Raw genomic sequence first — 22,260 nt, 5'->3', positions numbered from 1 at the left:
AATGCAATAATCCGGGGCAGGGCATATAAGACCTGGAAATTAGACGGAATCGCTATAGTTAGTTGGATATCACTGCAGTTGTAAGATGCATTTCTCCCAGAGGCGTTGGCTTCACCCGATCGTTCTGTTCCTGCTGGCCTTTGTTGGCACAGCACTCGGTAGAGTCCAGGAAGTGCACAATGTGTTGGAGTTGACGGGTCAGAAAGCCAGCAAGCTGAGGTTCTCCACGGACGTGGCCACCGGCAAGTACACTCCCCCGGAGGAGATGGATCCCCAATTCTGGTACAAGCTCGCCGACGAGGAGATCGCCAAAAGGCTTCAGCTACCACAGCCCAACTCTGACAAGGCCAAAAACGTGATTATGTTCCTCGGGGATGGTATGCCACTTAGCACAGTCACAGCTGCTCGCATCCTGAAAGGACAACGGCAAGGAAACACTGGGGAGGAGTCCTCGCTGAGCTTTGAAAAATTCCCCTATTCGGGACTGAGCAGAGTAAGTGTTTGCATAGTACCAGTAGTAATGATAACAAAAACAAGCCCTAACAGTTTACTTTATCATGGTGAAGTTCAAAGCGTGTGCCAGGACCATAATATCCAGTGCTTTATTCAAACACAAATCTAAACTTTACAGACCTACTGCGCCAACGCCCAGGTTCCCGACTCAGCATGCACTGCTACCGCTTATCTGTGCGGCGTTAAAACCAACATCATTAGTATCGGAGTAAGTGCAGCAGTAAATTTTAACAACTGCACCGCCAGCCAGGATCCCGCGAACCGCCTGACCTCCATTGCGGAATGGTCCCAGAATGCCGGAAAGTCCACGGGATTTGTGACCACCACCACACTGACCCATGCCAGTCCTTCTGGAGCATATGCCAAGACGGCCAATCGAATGTGGCAGTGTGACACGGATGTGACCAGCTATGGAGTGGATGCCAGCACTTGCATCGACATGGCCACTCAACTAGTGACACAGACGCCCGGCAAGAACTTCGAGGTAATGTTCGGCGGCGGAATGGGCAAGTTCCTTCCCAAAACCATAAAGGATAGTCACGGGAAAGCTGGCGAGCGATCCGATGGCGTAAATCTGCTGTCCCGGTGGCAAGGGATCCACGATAAAGGTGTCTTGGTCACCAATCGCAAACAGCTGCTCAACCTAGACGTTTCGGCTGCCTCCAGCATAATTGGTACCTTCCAATCGGGCTTGATGGACTTTCACATGGACGCCGATCCCACTTATCAGCCCACTCTCTCGGAACTCACCGAGGTGGCCATCAAGAAGCTTAGCCATAATGAAAATGGATACTTTGTGTTCATAGAGGGTAGGTTCTTCTTTGGCAGTATATACCTCTTTAATATATACACTATCTACAAGTTTGAATGCCTTTTAGGTGGCCTCATTGACTACGGCAACCACTATACCCAGGCGGGCTACGCCTTGGATGAGGCCCTGGAGTTCGAGAAGGCCATTCAGTTGGCTCGTGCAATGACCAACATCAGTGACACGTTGATTGTGGTGACCGCCGATCACGGACACGCCATGAGCATTGCCGGATATCCTGGAAGGGGGACACCTATCCTTGGACTCAATCAACATGACACAGATATCAACGGAGTGAAATACTCGGTGCTCAACTACGCAGCTGGACCCAATCAGTATCTGGATGAGCATGGCCAGCGCATTCCATTGGACGATATCCTTGGCCCCGATGACGCCATATCCCCAAGCTACATCGACAAAGAAATTGGAGTGCACTCCGGGGAGGACGTTGGTATTTGGGCTTCTGGGCCACAGAGTCACCTTTTCACCGGAGTGATGCAGCAGAGCACCATTCCCCACCTGGTGGCCTACGCCTCATGCGTTGGTAGTGGAAAGCAGGTCTGCGAGAGCTCACGTCGGAAAACCTGAAAGTCACCATAGAATATAATACTATAAATATAGGAGATTAAAAGTGATCCTAAAGACACCGGATGGATGTCCTTTCTTTAGTATTAGGCATTTAACATTTCAATAAACCTTGTACTTATACTAATAATAATTTTAAGATTATTATTCTACCCAGGAATTATCACGATCTTTTCGGTAATCTTTATATCTTTTAGTAATCACAGTTATGGTCTTAAACTCATGTGGCACTTGGACGCAGCTGGTCCCATTAGCTAGCTCACCTTGAGTGTGGGATAGGGTCAGTTCGAATGGTTCAAACTCTTGGTGCCGTGCCCACTTTTGGAAGCCAAGGGTATGTGCTCGCAAACCATTGGTCTAGAATTTTGGATAGTAGCTAGCCGTAAAATATTCATAAACTCTAAAGACCCAAAGACCAAGTAAATATGAAACCATAAAGTGAGCAGCGTTTTCACTGCGGGATTATGCCATGGAGATATGACTACTTAGATAACAGTGATCTGGAAGGGTTAATAAATAGCCGTTTGCAAGAGCGTGGCAGTAGTTCAATCAGTTGCTCTGAACGAACCTCATCTTTCTGAAAATGAAGACTTGTGTAGCCATTATCCTGGTGTTGAGCGCCCTGGTGGCCACCTCCTTGGCTGCTTCCATAGACAGTGAGTGCAGCAGTTGGACCCTGAACTCTGGATATATACCACTGAATTCCATTTCCAGTGCCCGAGATCCATAATCAGTTCCAGCTGGTGGGAGGATCGGCGAGCGCAGCAAAAGCACGGGAAGGAAACCTCATCGACCCCAATGCCATGGCCAAGGGAAAGGCCGGACCTGAGGAGGAGAAGAACGCGCAGTTCTGGTACGATCTTGCCTACGAGGAGATCGCCAAGCGCCTGGAACAGCCACAATTGGACAAGAGGAAGGCCAAGAATGTAATCCTGTTCCTCGGAGACGGCATGTCCCTGTCCACGGTGGCAGCCGCCCGCATCCACAAGGGTCAGCTTAAGGGCAATACCGGCGAGGAGGACTCCCTGAGCTTCGAGAAGTTCCCCTACACCGGTCTGAGCAGGGTGAGTGTTATGCTCGAGGTTCGGATTTGGCTGGGATAGTTATTTAAATCTATGATTTCCGTAGACCTACTGCTCAAATGCCCAGGTTCCCGACTCCGCCTGCACTGCAACCGCTTACTTGTGCGGTGTAAAGACCAATATCGTGGCTTTGGGAATTACGGCGGCCGTGAACTTCAACAACTGCAGTGGCAGCGAGGATCCGGCCAACCAGGTGGATTCCATCGCAGCCTGGGCCCAGGCTGCTGGAAAGGCCACTGGCATCGTGACCACCACCACTCTGACCCACGCCAGTCCATCAGGTGCCTATGCCAAGACCACCAACCGATTCTTCGAGAGCGACACGGATATTTTGACCTATGGCGAGGGACAGAACGATCCGGCCACCTGCACGGACATTGCTACCCAACTGATTACCCAGGCTCCCGGAAAGAACTTCGACGTGATGCTGGGCGGCGGAATTGGCAAGTTCCTGCCCAACACGATCACGGATCCGTTCAACAAGAAGGGCGAGCGTTCCGACGGAGTAAACCTGCTGTCCCGCTGGCAGGGACTGCATCCCGGCGGTGTTTTAGCCTACAATCGTAACCAGCTGCTGAGCGTGAATGCCTCGAAGATCACCAACCTGATTGGTACCTTCCGCTCGGGAGTGATGAGCTTCAATAAGATGGCCGATCCCAAGGAGGAGCCCACACTGGCGGAAATGACGCGCAAAGCAATCGAGATGGTCAGCAAACGCGAAGGTGGCTACTTCCTGTTCATCGAGGGTGGACTCATCGATTATGGCAACCACTTCAACTCCCCAACCAATTCGCTCTCAGAGACCCTTCAGTTCGAGCAGGCTGTTCAGGAGGCTCTGGATATAACCGATCCCGAAGAGACCCTTATTGTAGTCACCTCCGATCACGCCCATCCACTGACCATCTCTGGTTATCCTGGCAGAGGAACCCCTATCCTGGGACTCAATCAGGATGACACCGATGTGAATGGAGTTAAGTATGCCACTCTCAACTATGCAGTGGGAACCAATCAGTATCTGGATGAGCATGGCCAGCGCATCGATCTCACGGATCAAATTGGCGCGGAAGGTAAGTGAATTCTACTTTTGGGCGCCTTGATAAGTGATAAGCGAACCACTATGCTTTTCTTCTAGACTTCATCCACCCCAGCTATATCCACGGCACTATTGGCGTCCATGCTGGCGATGATGTGGGAATCTTCGCCACTGGTCCGCAAAGTCATCTCTTCACCGGCGTGATGCAGCAGAGCACCATTCCCCACCTGATGGCCTATGCCTCCTGCATTGGCAATGGACCCACTCTCTGTGACAACGAGGACTAGAATTTTAATGAATCCATAATATAGAGTAATTGGAAAGCACCCTACTCTCACTTTGATTTGATTCTTGGGGAACACTTTGCAGAAATCAATAATCAAATTGGCCCGACTCCCGTAATTTATTGCACGAGTCTGCCGAATTGACTTCAATTTAAAACGCATCAGCGAAAAGACAGACACTCGCAGATGCAGATACAGATACAAACAAAGATTTAGATAGATTGAACGATCGCATCGATTTGTTGCCAGTCGATGGCTGTCACTTGTGGGGGGAATAAATATGAATTCGCTGAATGTCAGGTTCAAGCATTGGCATTGCCGGCACTTGGGGATACGCCGATACACAGATATAGATATGTAGATGCACAGATGTAGATATATTGACTCCCACACGCATCTGGAGCAGCTCCTTCACTCGCTCTGACTTTGACTTGTAATTGTTTGCTTGTTTATGGGTTGCTCATTCAACAGAATTTATTTAAATGCGCTTGACATGAAGTGAGTCGAGATGAAGGCGCAGCTCCAGACAATTAAGCTTAATGTTTGCTCGTTTCTTACGCAATTAAGGATCGCTCTGGCCAAGGCGGTGTCCTCGCTCCCCAACGACTTCAATAACTCAATTAGTCGTCTGCACACACAGAAAATATTCCAGTTCGTACATTGAAATATTTAAATTGCCAAAAGAGGATTAATATGTTTATTGTAGCATTCATGATGAATACGATGATGAGTATCTATACGACTTCATATAATCTCCTTTTTTAGCATTAAATGGTTTGTATTTTGTAGTAAAGTTGTTAGTAAAAATGATATTTTAAAGTAAGTTCATTCCAGCTCATTTTCGCTCGTGCCTTGTCCTTGTTTCGGATTACTTTGAATCTTTATTTTGGGTCTTTTTGTTGTTTAAAAGTTCTGAAAAATTCGCTTGTTCAACGATTTGCTGGCTCAGCGAAAAGTGGAAGCCAGGGGTTCGTTTACGTAGTGTTGTGGTCGCAAAACGCAAATCGCTTGTCGGCAGCAGCTTGTCGGCTTTTAAAGTCGCGTCGTTTCCCCATTCGCAGTCCTCAGATCGCAGTTCAGTTTGCAGCTCAGCTTGGCCTGCTAACTTGGCTCAGTGTCTCAGTCTCAGTTTGGGTTCCAAATCTGTCGCGTGCGGATCAGATCAGTCTTTACAGTTTAGGCCCGATTTGACGCTAATTTCAGCTGACTTTTCGCCTGGCTGGCTAATAGTGCGCGAGTCTATCTTTAGCGTTTGAATCTTAGTTTCGGCGATTACCACCTGAATTGTGTGTGACAGGTGAGAATTTGAGGTAGATAAACTTACAGATAAACCGAATCCAGTTTGAATTGCAACGCAGAGCAAGTGTTGAAATTGTAATTGAATGCGTGGCTCGGCGGGAAATCAATATCAGATGGATTGTCTCCGGATTTGCGGTTAACGAACAGACATTCGAGTCGGAAAACAACAACAGGAGGATCTCGTTCTGTGAGCTATATCAGTTGGCACTTGCTAATTTGCTAATTAATCAGACTAAGCAAACAGACCGATCCCGAGTTATGACCTTAAATATTTGCTCTACTTTGAGCGCTTAAGCCGCGCAATCCGTTTAGATAAAGAGCTAACCCATTTAGCCCAACTTTTACCCCTTTCGCCAGCGCCAGCTGGAAATTTGGACGGCAAACACAAACATTTATCAGAAATCTGAGCAAACTTGCATTTTTCACGGGACGCACCGCTAGAAAGTCTGGAAGATGCTTGTGCCACTTTGGGCCAAGATCGAGTCTGGCCAAAAGCGCTGATGGCGGTTCGTGGGTGCACAGCAGATGCAGATGCAGATGCATTCACCAGATACGGATGCTAAATCCGCCAGAGTCACGCTATTTATAACAGCAAAAAAAAAAAACAAAATAAAGAAATCTTCACCGACACGACTGCAATCGATCATCGCAGAGGAAAGCGGTGGGCTTTTGGCTCTGAATTTTTACCTAAAACCAAATAGACAACCTAGAGATTGCGTCTTATTTTCGATGTGCATCTGGAATTCCTCCGGCGATGTTTACATTGGGCATTAGCTTTTGCTGCCGTCAGGCGAACATGTTATTCTAGTTCTGTGTATTTTGCTCCACTGACCGTGAACTTGAACAAATGGAAATGCAAATGCAGCCCATGCAAACATGTGAATGGACTATCCTTTGGATTTGAGACTGGAGTTTGGGCACGTAGGTGCTAGGGTAACTCCTGAGAAGGGTCAGGTATCAGTGGGCAAAATGTGACGATTCAGCTTTATAATCATGGATATATGTATCTCTATGTAAATGTGGCTGCTCTCTAAGGTTAACCAGAATTCGGTCAGGAAGCGAATTGCTCGAGCAATCTGTAACGAAACAACATTAACAATACAAACCAGAGCAGCCATTTGGCAACTAATCCCATAAATTTGTTAGTTTTCATCTTCGAGCGGACAAAACAAACACGCAATCCGGTCCAGTTCCGGCACCTCCCCCCACCGAAGCCCCTACAAAAACAAATAACAAAAACCAAAAACGAACCGAAAGCAAGCACACCTGACAAAGGTGAGTGAGCAAAAACCCAGAGACATGGGGCTACTGGTCTTGTCCAGGTGATGTCATATTTATCTCTGTTCGCGGGATGGCTGGCGCTTCTGGGGCTGGGGATCTTGAACTGTGTAGCATAATGGCAGCTCCGAAATGAATTCCTCCTCCCTGCCATAGTTACGATCTTAACGTCGCCGATCCAATTTGCATTTACATAATTCTCAGAGACTTTACGACTCGTTAAGTATGTGCCACAACCCTCAGGCCTATTTGATTACCTTTGTGGAATTTGCATAATCAATGATTCGAATAGCTCAGATTTGAGAGCGTCGAAATCGCGTCGAGAAATGGGGGAAGTGCTAGTGGGGGCCCACTGTAGACTGCAGGGGGAACGTGACGATGTCATTAGGCAAAGCGCCATTTAAATGTATTGGCCTGGGCAACAGAACACAGCTCAGCTAGAAAATCGGCAATTAAAATGTAAATTGCATCACAAGCAGTTTACATTCTGCCGTCGATTGCTCCGTCATCGTTTTGATATATGGCTCATACGCACCGTTGGCCGACTGCAGCTCGGCGGTTAAGGTTATTTGTGAATAGTAAGTAAATACGTTAAATGCACACATTTATTTATTCAATCGCAATTGACACGCTTCAGGGGTTTGGGCCCGATCTTAGCATATTTTCGTAATTGATTCGACTCTTTATCATGGCTATTACGATTACTACAATGTGGTTATGAGTCGCCGAGGGGCTTGCATGCGATTAATGGACACCCACACCTCTCGACACTGAACTTTAACCTTTCCCAGGTGATGGAATGTACATATCGGTATTTTTATTTATTTTACCTCCTATTTTTATTCGCCATTTGACGAGAAGTACGATCTGGTGTTGTCACAGTGCTTGCCACCGCCGTCGAATTTGATTTACGGCACGTATCGACTCCCATTCAATCAGTGATTCAATGGCGCTAAATGGAAAATGCATTTAGCTATCACTTGGCTGTCAGCGGGTTGACAAATGACGTCACCGATGATTATCGTTCGCTCCATTGCCAATTGCAAATACGGATCTACGTGACGTCACGGCCCACCTGCACTGCAGCGCTAGGCTTTTCGGCCCTGTTGTTTTTGGCCAAGAAACATGGCCTATTTGCTTTTCCCAGTCGATATTTGTGGCCCATTAGCAGTTCACACCTTGGCGAGCGCTAAAGTGGCGCCCTGCGATCGAAAACAGGGGACCTGTTGGCACTTTCAATTATGCAAGCCGTGCTAATTGAACTTGGCCAAAGTGAAACCCCAGTCCAGAAAGTGACAGCCAGTCAGATCGAAAGATAGAGCGAATAAAGCCATAATAGTTCATGAATGAGTAGTGGACGTCGCCTAAAGTGGGAATTGTTTATCCATCAGATAGTTAATTCAGACGCCTTTAACAGCAAAGATACAGAACCAGAAGTCTAGAATACTGTTAAATTATTTATTCATATTTTTAATAATCAGCTTAGGAGAAATATTATAATATTTTCAGTCCATTCAATTTTCTCTACTTTATTTGTTGATAAAAATACGGCAATTCTTTTAAGCAGAAAGGTCTCCTATACTCTGCTGGCTTTATTATTATTTTTTGGCGACAATTAATTTATGTGATATTTTGTTTAGATACTCTTTTTTCCATCAGTTGTGTTTATTATTCGAGGGCAATTAATTTATGATGACATATCGCCCATTACCATCACACAAAGTTCTTGGGCTAACTGCGCATGATAATGGAATGATATGTAACTAAACAACAATTGGGGCGACATTGTTGCACAGTTGACGGGTGTGAAAGAGGTAGACAAATATAATTTTTGGGGGTTCAGTTGGAGGCACGTCATATTCACAAATAGCGGAACACGTATTCAAACAGCTTTGCAATGATTCAACCAAATAGCATTTTTTTTGGTCAACACAAAACACATTAAACACGATGAGCGAATGCGTTGTCATCTTCGTGCAGACATTGACACTGACTTCTGAGCTGAGTGTCACTGACATTGGTTGGGGCCGCAATAAAATACACACAGCTAGAACATGAGTCCGCAAACATATTCAGATACAGATACAGATAGAGATAGAGATACAGATAGAGCTGTATCTATCGCACGCCAAATGATTCGCACTTGGCATTGACATTGGCATTCTGGCCGCAACAATGGCACAAACATCCGCGAAAGCGACAATAGTCGCCAACTCGCACGTCAAGAGATCACTTTGGGTTTTGGGGGTTTGGGGATTTCGGTTAGCTCATTAACCCATTTAACCCGTTCAGGATTATGGGGCATGTTACGCAGCGATCTAAAAATAGACACTACAATTGAATTTTAGCTCTAATATTTGTACTTATAAGTACTTACTAGATCTCCATCTAGAAGACATGGATTACAAAAGATGAAGTATGAGCACCTTGAAGTCAAGAATGATAAAGCGAAATAAAAAGTCATTAAAATAACATTCACTCCTCATTGCAATATTAAAATACGTTTATTATCCCCGTGCTTTTCTTCGAATGCAGCCACTTAAATGTCATTCCCTGTCGAAAAGTAAAAGTAATTGCTTGGCCACTCAAATTCAACCATCTGTTTGAAATTAAATTTTTGGCAGAACCCGAAACATTCGCTTGAAAGATGTTAGTTCACGGTTCGCCCAATATTCGGCATAGCATCGCAAATAGGTAGAAATAAATTTCGAGAGGGTAATTTCAAATGAATTTGCTTTAGGCCGTAATTCGCTACCTTTGCGGTTGATTGGCGTGCAGAAGAAAGTGCCCAGAAAAGATTCGTCATGCGAATCAGAGGCGATATCGCAATCAAGTCGGCTATGAATAGAACAGCGAGTGACACCAACGCTCCAGACAGACAAACCGCTTGTATAACATTCGGATTTGGATTCGGGTTCAGATAGGGGCTCAGCAATGCAAATCGGAGGGCGGGGCCGCTGCCGAGATCGCGGATACCAGACTTGTGCCACTGGCCTGCTCCAAGTGGAGACCCATGAGACCGTAGGCGTTGGAATATGGGACAAGCCGTATCGAAAGCACTGCTCTCAATATAATTAAAACATTTGTCGCGATCGCATATGCTGGGCAATTAATAATAAGTACGATTGAGCCACTGCAAATACCGAATAATTGAGGGGAGTCGAAGTCTGGAACTCCCTGATAGCATACTTTATCGACGAATATTACTAAAGGCGGCCCAAAATTCCATCTACAATCTATTTTATAATCAATGATTGACAGGTTACATAAAATAAGAAATCAAAGTTCCATAGAATCACCGAAATTCGTTGTATTCCACTTCCTTTGTTTGACGAAAAAATCAAAGAAATACTCGAGCTCTTATTAATATGTTTAACACTAAGTAATTGCACATTCAGCACATACTAGCCCAAATTGACGTCACTAACATGTGGGGGAGTAAACCGCTTAGTTTCGATTATATTAGCCCCAAAACTATAACGAGAGCCGACTTGTAAACACATCGAGTTGTCTTTTGGTATTTTGGCCGCCGTTTTATGAGCCCCACAGTTTATTTTGGTTCCCTTGGCTGCAGCAATCTAGAAACTTGATGGCAAGGCATTTAGCTTAAGTGCTAGCACCACCGCAAATTAAACGGCTGACAAAGCGACCGCTATAAACACAGAACTCAAGAAATCCACACAGTTTCATAATAAAAGCGCCAAGCGAAGCGCCCATTAAAATTCGTCCAGTGGATCTCAACAGCGCTTTTAGAGTAACAGAGCCCCGTAACATTGCTGTTGTGCTATCAACCAAACATTCCACCACCACACGGTGCCTATAATTCCCAACCAGTTTTGGCCCTTTATGAGCGGTACGAGGCTCATTTCTCTTGCAATTGTTGCGAGAGGTGACGATTGGGTTCGATCTCGCTATAAAATGCTTGAGGGCCTTGTTCTCCCAACCAATATGTTACGACTTACGGGACAGCCTTGAAAACATCTGATCTCGCCTTTGTTTCTGAATGCATATGAAGTATTATACAACTGGGAGGGGGATGGGTTTAAGGAGATATGATGTCGGATCTCGGTTATGATGATTGACGGACTGCCCAATTTGGGGAGTAGCAGCTGAGTGACTGACACATACGATAATTACTAATCAACTGCAAACATGCCAAAAAAATAGCAACAGTTTTTCAAGTTGTGTGCGGGCACTTGAGTGCAATTTCCGAGAGTTATACACCTGCCCTGCTACTAGATCTATGGGCTTAGCTCTAAATATAGAAGCTTACACACACCTACAGCACCTCTTGAATTGTTTTCGATGAGCGAAATATTAATTATCAACTACAACATTTGAGAAAAACAAAAATCAATTCCAGTGCTCGTGTTTGGAGAACACCAGAAGCATTCAGCTTTGTTTTAATTATTTTTATTAGTTAGAAAATGTACACAGGGAAATGATTTTGCGCGATTAATAAACAGGTGATTCCCTCTTAATTCAACGACAAAAGGTAATAATCTGGAATACGGCCCCAAACTTAATTCAATGCCAAGCATTCTAACGAAGCCATAAAGAAATCAAGTGGAAGGCCGAATTGTTCTATTTTGAAATTTCCACCTAATGGTTTAGTCTACGATTAGCCAAAATATACGTAAATATTCTCCAGCCAGCCGTAAATAATCCAAACTCATTAAACAACGACGTCGGTCTGAAGTGTTTGCAAATGTTTTAAATTTAGCCGCTTGGCTGCTTCGATTGCTTTCCAATCTTGTGTGAAATAACTCTTATAAATAGCCAAAAAGTTGGGTGATTTTATTTTGCGATAAGTCGTAGATCGCAAAATGTAACTCCAAGCAATGGAAATGCTGAATAAACTGGCCATCTGTGGTGGGGTGTGTAGTGTAAAGGTGTGGGGTTTTGCACCCGGAAACAATATTGAAACCGAAGCCGATCAATAAATTGGCTATCAAGCAGCTGGCCGATAGAAATAATAAACCAATTGTCAAACTGTCAAATTCGCAGCACTTTTTCTGCACTCGCATAAATAAAATACTTTGGCGCACCAACAATTCGCGCATTTAATATGCCTGACACCTCTGTCTTCGCATTGTTGTATCTTTTATTCTGTTTGCCTAATTGTTAATATAATAATTCTCGTTCAATGTCAGACAGGCGAACAACAGAAAGTATGTAAATTTCATAAAAGCTAGTAGAGTGGCCTGCACTCGATGCCCCACAAGTGGAGTGTAATTGAAACGAATCGACAATTTGAGACATTAAACACAAATATGCCAAAAAAAAAGTGACCTCCATTGGGTCGTGTTCTCTTCTCGTTTGTGGCTGCCGACCGAGAAATGGTCCCAATTGACAAGTGAATATAATTCAACTCCGTGGTATTTCGTCACTACTTGACCAACATTCCACCGAAATGGAACTGATGCGAATATTGCGTGCCAAACTGGGTGACCTCGACCTTGAAGACACATATCTCACTTCGATTTATTGAATATACAAATTCCTGGCATACCTAGACGAAAGTTCTCGGAAACTGTAATTGTAATTAAAATTGTGAAAGACCCAATCAAAACAAATGTACCCATACGCACTGCAATCATGCCGAAATTCTCACCCAATCGATCCGCCCAAGGTTGCAGTTTCGGTTCCAGCTGGTGATCCCGAATGCCAAGGAGAAAGCCGAAATTCCTGCTGGTTTATACTTCATTAATTGCTTGATCAACAAGTTCAAAATTCTCATTCGCAATTGCACATAAACAAAGACAGACCGTTAAAGAATTGAGCAAATATATACTCTTTTTAATTATCAGTAAATGGATTATGGATGCTTCCAAATGCCTTGGCAACTCTCAATGAATGCTGGCAAATATTTATGCATTCTTTGTTGAATTTGCCTTGCCTTGCAACGGAAACGATTAGCCACAGTTATTAATTTCTGAAAATAGCCTTCTTCGCAGTCCGATAGAAATTTCTTCAAACAAAAACTTTATGACCAAAGTTTCCCCACTTTTATGTCGCCCAGCCAAGCGAGCTTATCAGTTGGCGCTATGACGAAATACGGTGAATCTGTCCACAAAATTGAACAATGTAAATCGTGCCGATAACATCCGCGATAAGGAAGTAACATGTCAGGTGGGATTGCCAATGGATTGGCTCGTTCTTGAACTAGTTTTGGGTATCGAAAATACTTCCCTTCCGCCTATTCCCGCTCCAGGTACTTGTGTCCAACAATTTAGCACAGCAATATGACTTCAGTGCCATGGTATGCCACCAATCTATACGGCCGGAATACCAATAAAATGCCATACCACCATAGCATAGCCACTCAAAATAATGCTGATCAGGGGGCCAATTAAATAATGGCATAATTATGTTTGTATAAATACCCGCTAATTGATTGCCCAGTTTTAGTCAGCAATTCGCGATGATAAGGCAGTCAGTCAGTCGACGACACATTAATGACTTCATTTACCCGCCAGATTGTCATCAATCCCTCACGTTGATGCATAGACATAGTTCGCTTTAATTGCAATCCGAATTCAACGACGTTGTCGTGTTGTCAGCGATTAGCTTTCGGCACTACTGAAACTGAGATACGTACATAAAGCTTCAGGAATTACTCATGGCTTACGTGAAGGTCAGGAGAAGCAAAGTTGGCATTGCAAACAAGATAATTTTATTTAGTTCTTTAAACTTATTTGCTCTGGGTGTAAACTCATCCATGTGCTGAATGCACGGGGAGAAAGGAACATTACCCCGCCGTTTTTTTAACTTGGCCATTAGACGAATCATTCGCTTCGGTCTCCATTAATCTCTTCGAGGTTTCATGTCCGCTTTCGGCCACAGATCGTAATTTGGCCGGCAGTTTTCGGACAGATATCGCTCATAAAACCGAAGTTAATGTCATGCAAATCGCGTCGGGCGACAGAGCGACTTAATGTCGTCTGATGGCTTTATTTCACACACTGCGGGCTGATTTGTGTTGCCCATTCGGCGGTGGAGACATGCTTTTAATTAGCTTTCCTATTTTTTCCAGCTTTCATAGTTTATCGAGGGGAAATTTATGATTCACTCTATCGTTCCCAATCAAAAGGGAAATATTTACATTACTATTGGTGATTCAATTCCTTTTACTTCCGGCTAAGAGGGACTCATCGAACAGTAAATAAAGGTTGACGGCATAGTTTGTTTTGCTTTCAGCGTAAGTCGTAATGGGATCATCCCCTAGATGACGAAGCCCAGTTAACTGAGATGATGCGGTCTATATGGCACTGCAAGTGCTCTTAATGATAATTACTCGTATGCAAAGAGCAGAAGCTCCAGATCCAAGTTAAGTGAAGTGGCAGACACATTGGCGATGATCGCATACCCAAAAGGCAGAAAGTGAGATATGAAATCTATAAGATACAAGATTGCTCAAAATGTAGATGGTATGCAAATTTCGCACTGATTTGGCAAAAAAAAAAAAGACATGGCCCAATTAAGTTTATTTGATTACTGGCCAAAGGCCTTGAACTCAAATTGGGTTCAATTATCACATATTTATATATCTTATCAAAGGCGGAACCAGATAAGTGCAAACAAAAACAGAATAATATTAACTGCGCACAAAAATCCGCCAAAGAATTTGCACATGAAGTGGGTGGCTCATACTGATCTTTGACCTTATAGGTGGGCTGCATACCAAACATACCAATTATCAGCCCATTCCCGTGCCAATTGCGTTTGCCAAAATCGGGCAAACATTTTGCCCACCGAGAAACCTTGGGATGCGCTCTGTTAACCCATCAGATACAAATGACGTATACGCCACAGTGGCAGTAACAGCAGGACGGCTGCCTCACTCTCACCCTCTCTCTCTCCCTTTCGCTCTGCCAAGCAGACCACCTACGCTATACGCCACAAGCCATAAGCTGTAAGCTATATAGCCTATAGGTCCCGAGATCGGGCGGCAGAGCAGCGCTGCCAGCAGCAATATTAACAGAAGCAGCAGCAGCAGCAACCTTATGTGGTGGCCCATAATTCTAACTGAATTCAGTCAGCAAGCAGCCGCGATCGGAGTAAGAACACCGCGCGACAAGGAAATCGAAATCGAGTGTATTAAATCGGCCACAAAGTGCGGGCATTTGACTTGAATTGTGCAAACTTACGAAATGTTAGTATTCCGCACGGTAACTGGAAGAGTAAACGGTGCCCGAAACCCATTCTGTTTACCAGACTGCTGTGTCAGCAAACGACGGGATTGTTTGGAGTTCAATTTAATGCCTGATATTCAGAATATCTGTGGCTCCATCGGGCATAAACACCGTCGAAATGTGTCAACAATCTTGGCCCATCTGCGAGGAAGTTGATTATCCTCCCCGCTGTTTACTGGGCTTCTAATTATAGAGCCCTCGTCACGGCTCAAACTATAATTCAATTTGATTCTTTTCGGCGCGTCGTATTCGTGCCAAAACTTTATTGCCAATTGACTGGGTCATTAATTATCAACACGAAATTTCAAATTAATTATCACTAAATTAAAAACGGGTTCAGCATTAGCGAACAATCTATAAAGAACAAATATGTATATTCGTATATTAAACCGTGGGGTGGGGTGTATGTTTGAACACCTTCGAAACTTTTGTTTGGCCAGCAGCATTCGTAAATCAGAAGATTTCTAGATATATTAGACGGTGGGACGCTCGACAAAAATGCTTAGCCAGCAGGCGAAACAGGAAAAATCTATTTGCAATTTGCATTTATTTATGAAACTTTGGGCTCGCGTCGTATTCTCATTCTCAAAGATAAACGAGTTTAATCTTCGTCTTTACCTCCAGAATTATCTGCGGAAAAGAAATATTTGAAAGCGCGAAAACAACAACATGGAATAAAGGGGCGCTTCGAGGAGTGACTTTGTTGGATTTTTCGATTGGTGTGCGCAAATTTGAATTCGCTGCCGAATCAAAGAGACCAAAACGGAGCCAGCAAAAAGTGGGGAAAAAGAAACGTTGTTGTTTAGACCGCGGATCGCCAAACCAGCTGGCGTCATCAGAATATATTTGGTGGAGCTAACTGTTAACTGCTTGGCTGTGCGCGGCCAGCGAATTTCTGATGAGGAGCTGCCCGTATCCAAGAGATACACCAATTAATTATCCCACCCAGACCGGACGGGTTTCTCAGTGCCTGACTAATTTTTAGATTGCGTTCCACTGGTCGTATGCGCGATATGCGAAGTAGTCGTGTATTCGCCACGCTAATTGTTGAAAAATTGCAAGATGCTTATCTGGCTTTTGATCTAAGCGATAAGATAGTATTTTAGGCATATACGCAAAATTGCAAATTACACATTTCCCGATACAGTTGCAGATTAGAGGTCGTCCGAGGAGCCATGTCCATCAAGTGCGTCCACCTGGTGGGCCTTCTGGTCCTGCTAATGGGCGGGGCCAACGCCCTTTTCGATCCCACACTGAAGAGGGACTTCCCAGGTCCTTACTGCGCCCGGGAGAACACCTGCTGCAAGGATCGGCACGACGGCTGCTCGGTGCCCATCTCCAGTATGTATAGTTTTATACAATATTACACTAAAAATCAATAATCAAACTGGTTGTGTCCTGTATATTCAATGTATGATCTAAACTTATATTCTTTTTTACAGACACTCTCTGCTACTGCGATGAGTTCTGCGATCGGGACGACTCCAGCGACTGCTGTCCCGACTACCGCTCCGTCTGCTTTGGCGAAGCCGACCCAATCATCTCCTGCGAGCACAACGGCGTCTACTTCAGCAAGTACAATACCACGTGGGACAACTGCAATGAGTGCCGCTGTTTAGAGGGCGGCAGCGTGCAGTGCGACCAGGATCTGTGCCTCACCGACGACGCGATCGTGCACAGCGTAAACTCCATTAACAGACTCGGTTGGTCCGCCCGCAAGTATGACCAGTGGTGGGGTCGCAAGTACTCCGAGGGACTGAAGCTGCGTCTGGGCACCAAGGAGCCCACGTACCGCGTGAAGGCGATGACGCGTCTAAGGAATCCCACCGATGGCCTGCCCAGCTCCTTCAACGCACTGGACAAGTGGTCCAGTTACATCTCCGAGGTGCCCGACCAGGGCTGGTGCGGTGCCTCATGGGTGCTGTCTACCACCTCGGTGGCCAGCGATCGCTTCGCCATCCAGAGCAAGGGCAAGGAGGCCGTCCAGCTGTCTGCCCAGAACATCCTCTCCTGCACACGCCGCCAGCAGGGCTGCGAAGGTGGCCACTTGGACGCCGCCTGGCGCTACTTGCACAAGAAGGGCGTGGTCGACGAGAACTGCTATCCGTACACCCAGCACCGCGACACCTGCAAGATCCGCCACAACAGTCGTTCTCTGAGGGCCAATGGCTGCCAAACGCCGGTCAATGTGGACAGGGACACCCTCTACACGGTGGGTCCGGCCTACAGCTTGAACCGGGAAGCCGACATTATGGCCGAGATCTTCCACTCCGGTCCCGTACAGGCCACCATGCGGGTGAACAGGGACTTCTTCGCCTACTCAGGCGGTGTTTACCGCGAGACAGCAGCCAACCGAAAGGCGCCCACTGGGTTCCACTCGGTGAAGTTGGTGGGCTGGGGAGAGGAGCACAATGGTGAAAAGTATTGGGTGAGTGTCGCCTTATCTTCATTACTGCGCCACAGCCACAACCTTGCATGTCATTGACCTTTTCTCATCCTTCAAACAGATCGCAGCGAACTCGTGGGGATCTTGGTGGGGCGAGCATGGCTACTTCCGCATCCTGCGAGGCTCCAACGAGTGCGGCATCGAGGACTACGTGCTGGCCTCGTGGCCTTACGTCTACAACTACTACAATGTGAAGTCGGCTTAAGGGGAATCAGAGGGCCTACACCTCGCACCGAGCAATCTCGAGCTATGCAAAAACGAAAACAAATTTATCTCATGCTTCAAAATTTTCCATTTGCTGCTATATGGCACTCAAAGTGAATTAGGCGCTTCTATCTGTAATGTTTATGCTTAGAACCTAGTGACTAAAAATATTAGCTTTAAGTTGCGCATACGCACCAAGTTAACTGCCCGCAGTACCAGGCCTGTCCCTAACCACTCTTCTCACCCACTAACTGGTCTCGAAGCAACCCGAAACTGCCACCCAACATCGCTCCAACCCCCGAATACTGCCACACCAACCAGAGGAACCGGAAGGACACGAGCATCCAGCAGCCTTGTAGCGCATGTGATTGATGGAAGGACGAATAAGGACGAAGAGCTAGATTTGATCGGCGAGAGTCTGTAGGATATGTACGAGTGCGAACTCATCGTGTATTTTAAATGGAAGCTAAGTTAACTGATTGATAGACCGATGGAAATTAGTCGGCTTATATATTTTTAATAAACGAATTACTTTACATGTTTATCGCTGTCGAGTTTTGATTCACTGTAGTCCAGGCCACACATACAGGCGCATTGTTTTGCGAAAACAATTTGGTCTTAACTTTATTTGTAATACATATTTATACGTAGCGCGTGGCGATTCGTGAACCAATTCGATAATGGTATGCAAGATTGTATAATTTTTGTTTAACAATTTTTTCACATTATTTTTTAGGGAAGGTTAGGAGATTAAATATGGTAAATTAAAAATCCTCTGGGTTAAATATACGCATAGCTATCATACTAAATAAATCGGGGAAATAATCAAGAATGTTTTTACTTTGCACTTACGATTACGATCGAAATCAAATTGACAAATCAAAAGTTGGTCGAAGGCCCACAACATTCCTAACCATGGAATTTCGTTTCACACACAAGCAATTTGAATACTCTCGAAGAGCTTTGAATAAGTCTAAACGGTCTACGAGCAAGCTGATAACTAGCTGTATAAAAACGGGCCTGACCGATCGTCCTGCAGGCCTTTAGTAGCGCTTGGTTGCTTGCCAAGGGTATCCAAAGTGGGTGCGTTGGGCTAATTGAGATTTATGCCCGCAAAGGAGACCTCCAGCGACGAGTCATTTGATTCCATGCGACTGCGGATATGGGCCAGCGTGTTCTTGTAATGGCTCTCGATCTGTTTGGTCTCCTCGCTGGGCTCCAGGTTGGGCAGCTCCTCATTCACCTTGGCAATTAGCTGCAATAATAAAATTCTATTTAGTTAAAGGGACTTTTCATTTTCAATGAGCTTTAGTAACCTGGTTAAGCATAGCCACAGTGATAAGCGAGTTGCCGCGTTCGAAGTAAAACAGATAGTGATTCAGCAGCTCCACATACAATTGAACTTGCACTCCGGTATCCAAGCACTGCGATGCGATGCGAGCACCCTTCTTTAAGCAGTCCAAAGTTCGCTTCTCGTCACGCATCTCCTCGCCGTTTTGCCTGGTAGCGAATAAAGTAATATTAGTAAAATTTCAATCCAGAGAGTGCTTTACAACTAACTTTCCACTCCAGAAGAGCGCCGCACAGGCCACAACTCCGCGACATTGATCCGGTTTTTTCAGCAATTTTGAAGCAGCCAGCGCACAATTCGTCCTAAGCGGCTCAGCGTTCTCCTCGCCGAAGCAGGACATTTGTTCGAAAGTGGACATGATGAGCGTTATGGCTGCAAGCTGGGCCTTTGAGTCGGAAATCTCATCCTCGTAGAGGGAGAAGGCCTGGGTCATGAATTCGTACGCCACCGTTTCGTGATTCGTATAACCGATCTCCCCAATGACCAGAGCACCTTGCAGGTATAGACGCAGAGCTAGGTCTGCGAGATCGGCTTTGGCCAGCGCACTGATGGTACTGTGGCAGTATTGCACGATTTTTTGACACTTCTTGTCCCAGTTCTCATCCTGCTCGGCGATCGCCTTGTACTTGAAGGCCAGCTGGTAGGCGGCGAAGACAAGCGGAGGTAGGACATGCTTCAGCCTTTGCCCTCCCCCATTTCCCAGATGCTTTCGGGCGGTCTGCAGCATTTTATACTGCATGTCCGGTTCATCGGAGCGCATGAGGTGAATAAATCTTAAAAAGAGAAATGATTTAGAAATGTTTTGTGAGAAGGAAATAACACATACCGTGCCACAACCCCCTGCTCTTCGGCAAACTCCTCGGCATCCGGAGTCGTGTTTCCTGCTGCCGCGCCGTTTTCTTTGCTCGTATCATCATCCTTAATCAACGGCGTAATGATGGTCAGCAGACTATCCGCCTGATCAGCTGTTGGAACTAGGGTTTCGTTGTCCAGGATGTTCATAACAAGGTACAGGGCCAGCGATTTACGGGATGTGTAGTCAAACTTTTCGAGCAGCGGGCAAAAGTTTTGAAGTTGAATTATGGTCAAGGCGTTGTTGTAGAAGTCAATACAGATGCGCAGAAGGCGAGATAACTCCTGGTTTACAGATAACAGATGGGAGATGCTGCAAGAAATGGTTATGTAGTAAACTTGATGCTCCCATATTAGAGTTCAACCTACTTGTTCATGTTCATGCGCTGCAGAATTTGAGCGGTTGTGCCCAGCACCTTATCTACATAGTCAACTCGATCGGGATACACCTTCTGAGCCAGGCTCAGCAGAGCAACCTGCAGCGATATGGTGTCCTCCAACGGCATGTCCATTCGGGTCTGCACGATGTTTGCCACTTGGACACTGAAAACTTCAAACAATTCCACCTCGGCGGGTATGATGGCATCGATGGCATTGCCACTTGTCTAAAATAAAAGTAGTTTAGATATTATCTTAGCGCTGGAAGCGACGGGGGGCTTACCTTGCCACTTCGCTGGTTATAGGCAGCCAGTCGTTCGATAAGCGATATTATGATGTTTTTCACATTAACACCGGTCTCCAGCTGAGCGCAGGACTTTAGGAAGGGGTCAAGTGTCTTTAGGTGGAACTCGTCGGGGAAAACCTGGATGATGCACTCCATTAGGTACTCCTGTGCAATTGCATCCCGACAGCTGACCACCTGCTCCAGGATGCCGGGTAGAATGAGTCGCTGGTAGGTCTCCAGAGTGGCCGACTCCAGCTGGGACAACCGCACAAGATTGGTGCCTACCAGGATCTTTAGTTCCTCACGCTCCTTCTCGCGACGCGTCTTTTCGCTGGAGTGCCCCTGGTGCTGCATGCGCACCCACAGCTTGTTCATCTCGGCAAAGTTGGTTAGCACGAAGTCGATGGCATCATAGACATTGCCCTCGTGCTCGTTCTCCTCAACCAACACATCGGGAAGGATGTTGCGGGTGCACTGCAGCAGGTAGTTGCGCAAGAAGAGGCCTCGCAGCGGATGCTGGACACCGCGGCACATCTCGACCAGGTCCTTCAGAATGCTGCGCTTCAGCGTAGGGTCATTCTTGATATACACAATGCCCACTGTTATGAGAAGGTACAACCGCGGCACAATAGTGTGCGAGTACTGAACGAGCTCGTACAAATCCGTTTTCTTGTCGATTTTCTCGCTGAGGTACAGCTCCAGGTGGCACAGTTCGTTGGTGACGGCCATGTCTGCGGTTCAATTAACGTGATTAGATCTGGTCTTGAATAGAGACGCTTTGGTTTTACTCACACAGCTCGTAGTAACTTTTTGGGGAGAGGACGGAGGTCCGCAGCTCACCCAGCATGGTGCTGGCGCACTTGAGCGAGTCCAGCATACGCTCCTTGTCCAGAAAGTGGTTCATCTGAAAGGCCTGCTTCCTCGCTGATCCAATGGCCTCGGCGAGCAGCTTCTCCTGGTCATCCAAACCATTCGGCATGGTCTGAAAGGACAGATGGTAGTCAATATTATTGGTTAGGGAATACATGAAATTTATTTTAAGCTCGAGATAAGCCGACTTGGCTCAATCCCGGAAGTAGTTCGGAAGTTGAGACGGAGGATTGCCGAGATTGAAGATAAGTGGGTTAGAGATTACACATATCCAAGATTCGCAATCTGGGATTGGCGGAGTATTTACCCGGGCGTTGGCGGCACTGGGAATCTGGCCGCCGTACGAGGAGGAGCTCCAGGGATACATGGACGTGGGTTTTGGACCGGGGGGCGTTGCTTCTCACCACAGGCAGACCTTTTTTAACGTCGACAGGGGCGCAGTCCGCACTCGGTTAAGCCTGGACCTGGGGCACTCGGTTCTCTAGGAATTCCGACTTCTGGCGACTACAGGTTGCACTTCGATGCACTTACCATTACTGCAGCGTTGGGGCGAAGTGAAATAAGCCAATTATTCTGAAAATATCTATTTGCAGAGGAGATATCGATTGCCGACAGCCGACAGACACATTGGACGTCCTGATATCGATTGACATACTAGTGATGCAAGTTCTTCGATATGTTGTTGTTGTTAATATCAAACCGTTAGCAAATACAGCAACCACAATTCACGGATATGATTAAAAAATATTTTTTCATTCAAATAAATTTAGTTTTGATAGTGACTTCTGTCTTGCTT

General features: G+C 45.8%; 4 protein-coding genes across 5 annotated transcripts; 3 read left to right on the top strand and 1 right to left on the bottom strand.

The window, feature by feature from the left end:
* Positions 1-53: 53 nt before the first annotated feature.
* LOC6615500 (membrane-bound alkaline phosphatase) lies at positions 54-2,039 on the top strand. Its single transcript, XM_002039843.2, has 3 exons — positions 54-493; positions 632-1,322; positions 1,392-2,039. Exons 1-3 carry the CDS (start codon positions 86-88, stop codon positions 1,907-1,909), a joined length of 1,617 nt encoding a protein of 538 aa, XP_002039879.2. The 5' UTR covers positions 54-85; the 3' UTR covers positions 1,910-2,039.
* Positions 2,040-2,455: 416 nt separating this feature from the next.
* Positions 2,456-4,352, top strand: LOC6615499 (membrane-bound alkaline phosphatase). The gene is made up of 4 exons (XM_002039842.2): positions 2,456-2,562; positions 2,621-2,970; positions 3,035-4,055; positions 4,121-4,352. The coding sequence occupies exons 1-4, from the start codon at positions 2,490-2,492 to the stop codon at positions 4,306-4,308; spliced, it is 1,632 nt and encodes a 543-aa protein (XP_002039878.2). The 5' UTR covers positions 2,456-2,489; the 3' UTR covers positions 4,309-4,352.
* Positions 4,353-5,437: 1,085 nt separating this feature from the next.
* On the top strand, positions 5,438-18,271 carry LOC6615497 (tubulointerstitial nephritis antigen-like). Of its 2 annotated transcripts, none has more exons than XM_032714454.1 (4): positions 5,438-5,602; positions 16,225-16,418; positions 16,520-17,505; positions 17,585-18,271. In XM_032714454.1, exons 2-4 carry the CDS (start codon positions 16,253-16,255, stop codon positions 17,726-17,728), a joined length of 1,296 nt encoding a protein of 431 aa, XP_032570345.1. In that variant the 5' UTR covers positions 5,438-5,602; positions 16,225-16,252; the 3' UTR covers positions 17,729-18,271. The 2 variants fall into 2 exon arrangements, with proteins under 2 accessions (XP_032570345.1, XP_002039877.2); XM_002039841.2 differs by lacking the exon at positions 5,438-5,602 and adding an exon at positions 14,918-15,037.
* On the bottom strand, positions 18,221-22,032 carry LOC6615496 (vacuolar protein sorting-associated protein 35). Its single transcript, XM_032714452.1, has 8 exons — positions 21,772-22,032; positions 21,387-21,576; positions 20,592-21,325; positions 20,300-20,535; positions 19,905-20,243; positions 19,288-19,851; positions 19,044-19,227; positions 18,221-18,982 (listed from the first exon to the last, which is right to left on the bottom strand). Exons 1-8 carry the CDS (start codon positions 21,829-21,831, stop codon positions 18,821-18,823), a joined length of 2,469 nt encoding a protein of 822 aa, XP_032570343.1. The 5' UTR covers positions 21,832-22,032; the 3' UTR covers positions 18,221-18,820.
* Positions 22,033-22,260: the final 228 nt, after the last annotated feature.

The sequence above is a fragment of the Drosophila sechellia genome, chromosome 2R (assembly GCF_004382195.2).
Source record: "Drosophila sechellia strain sech25 chromosome 2R, ASM438219v1, whole genome shotgun sequence".
Taxonomy (NCBI): domain Eukaryota; kingdom Metazoa; phylum Arthropoda; class Insecta; order Diptera; family Drosophilidae; genus Drosophila; species Drosophila sechellia.
This window is presented reverse-complemented; position numbering and strand designations above follow the sequence as displayed.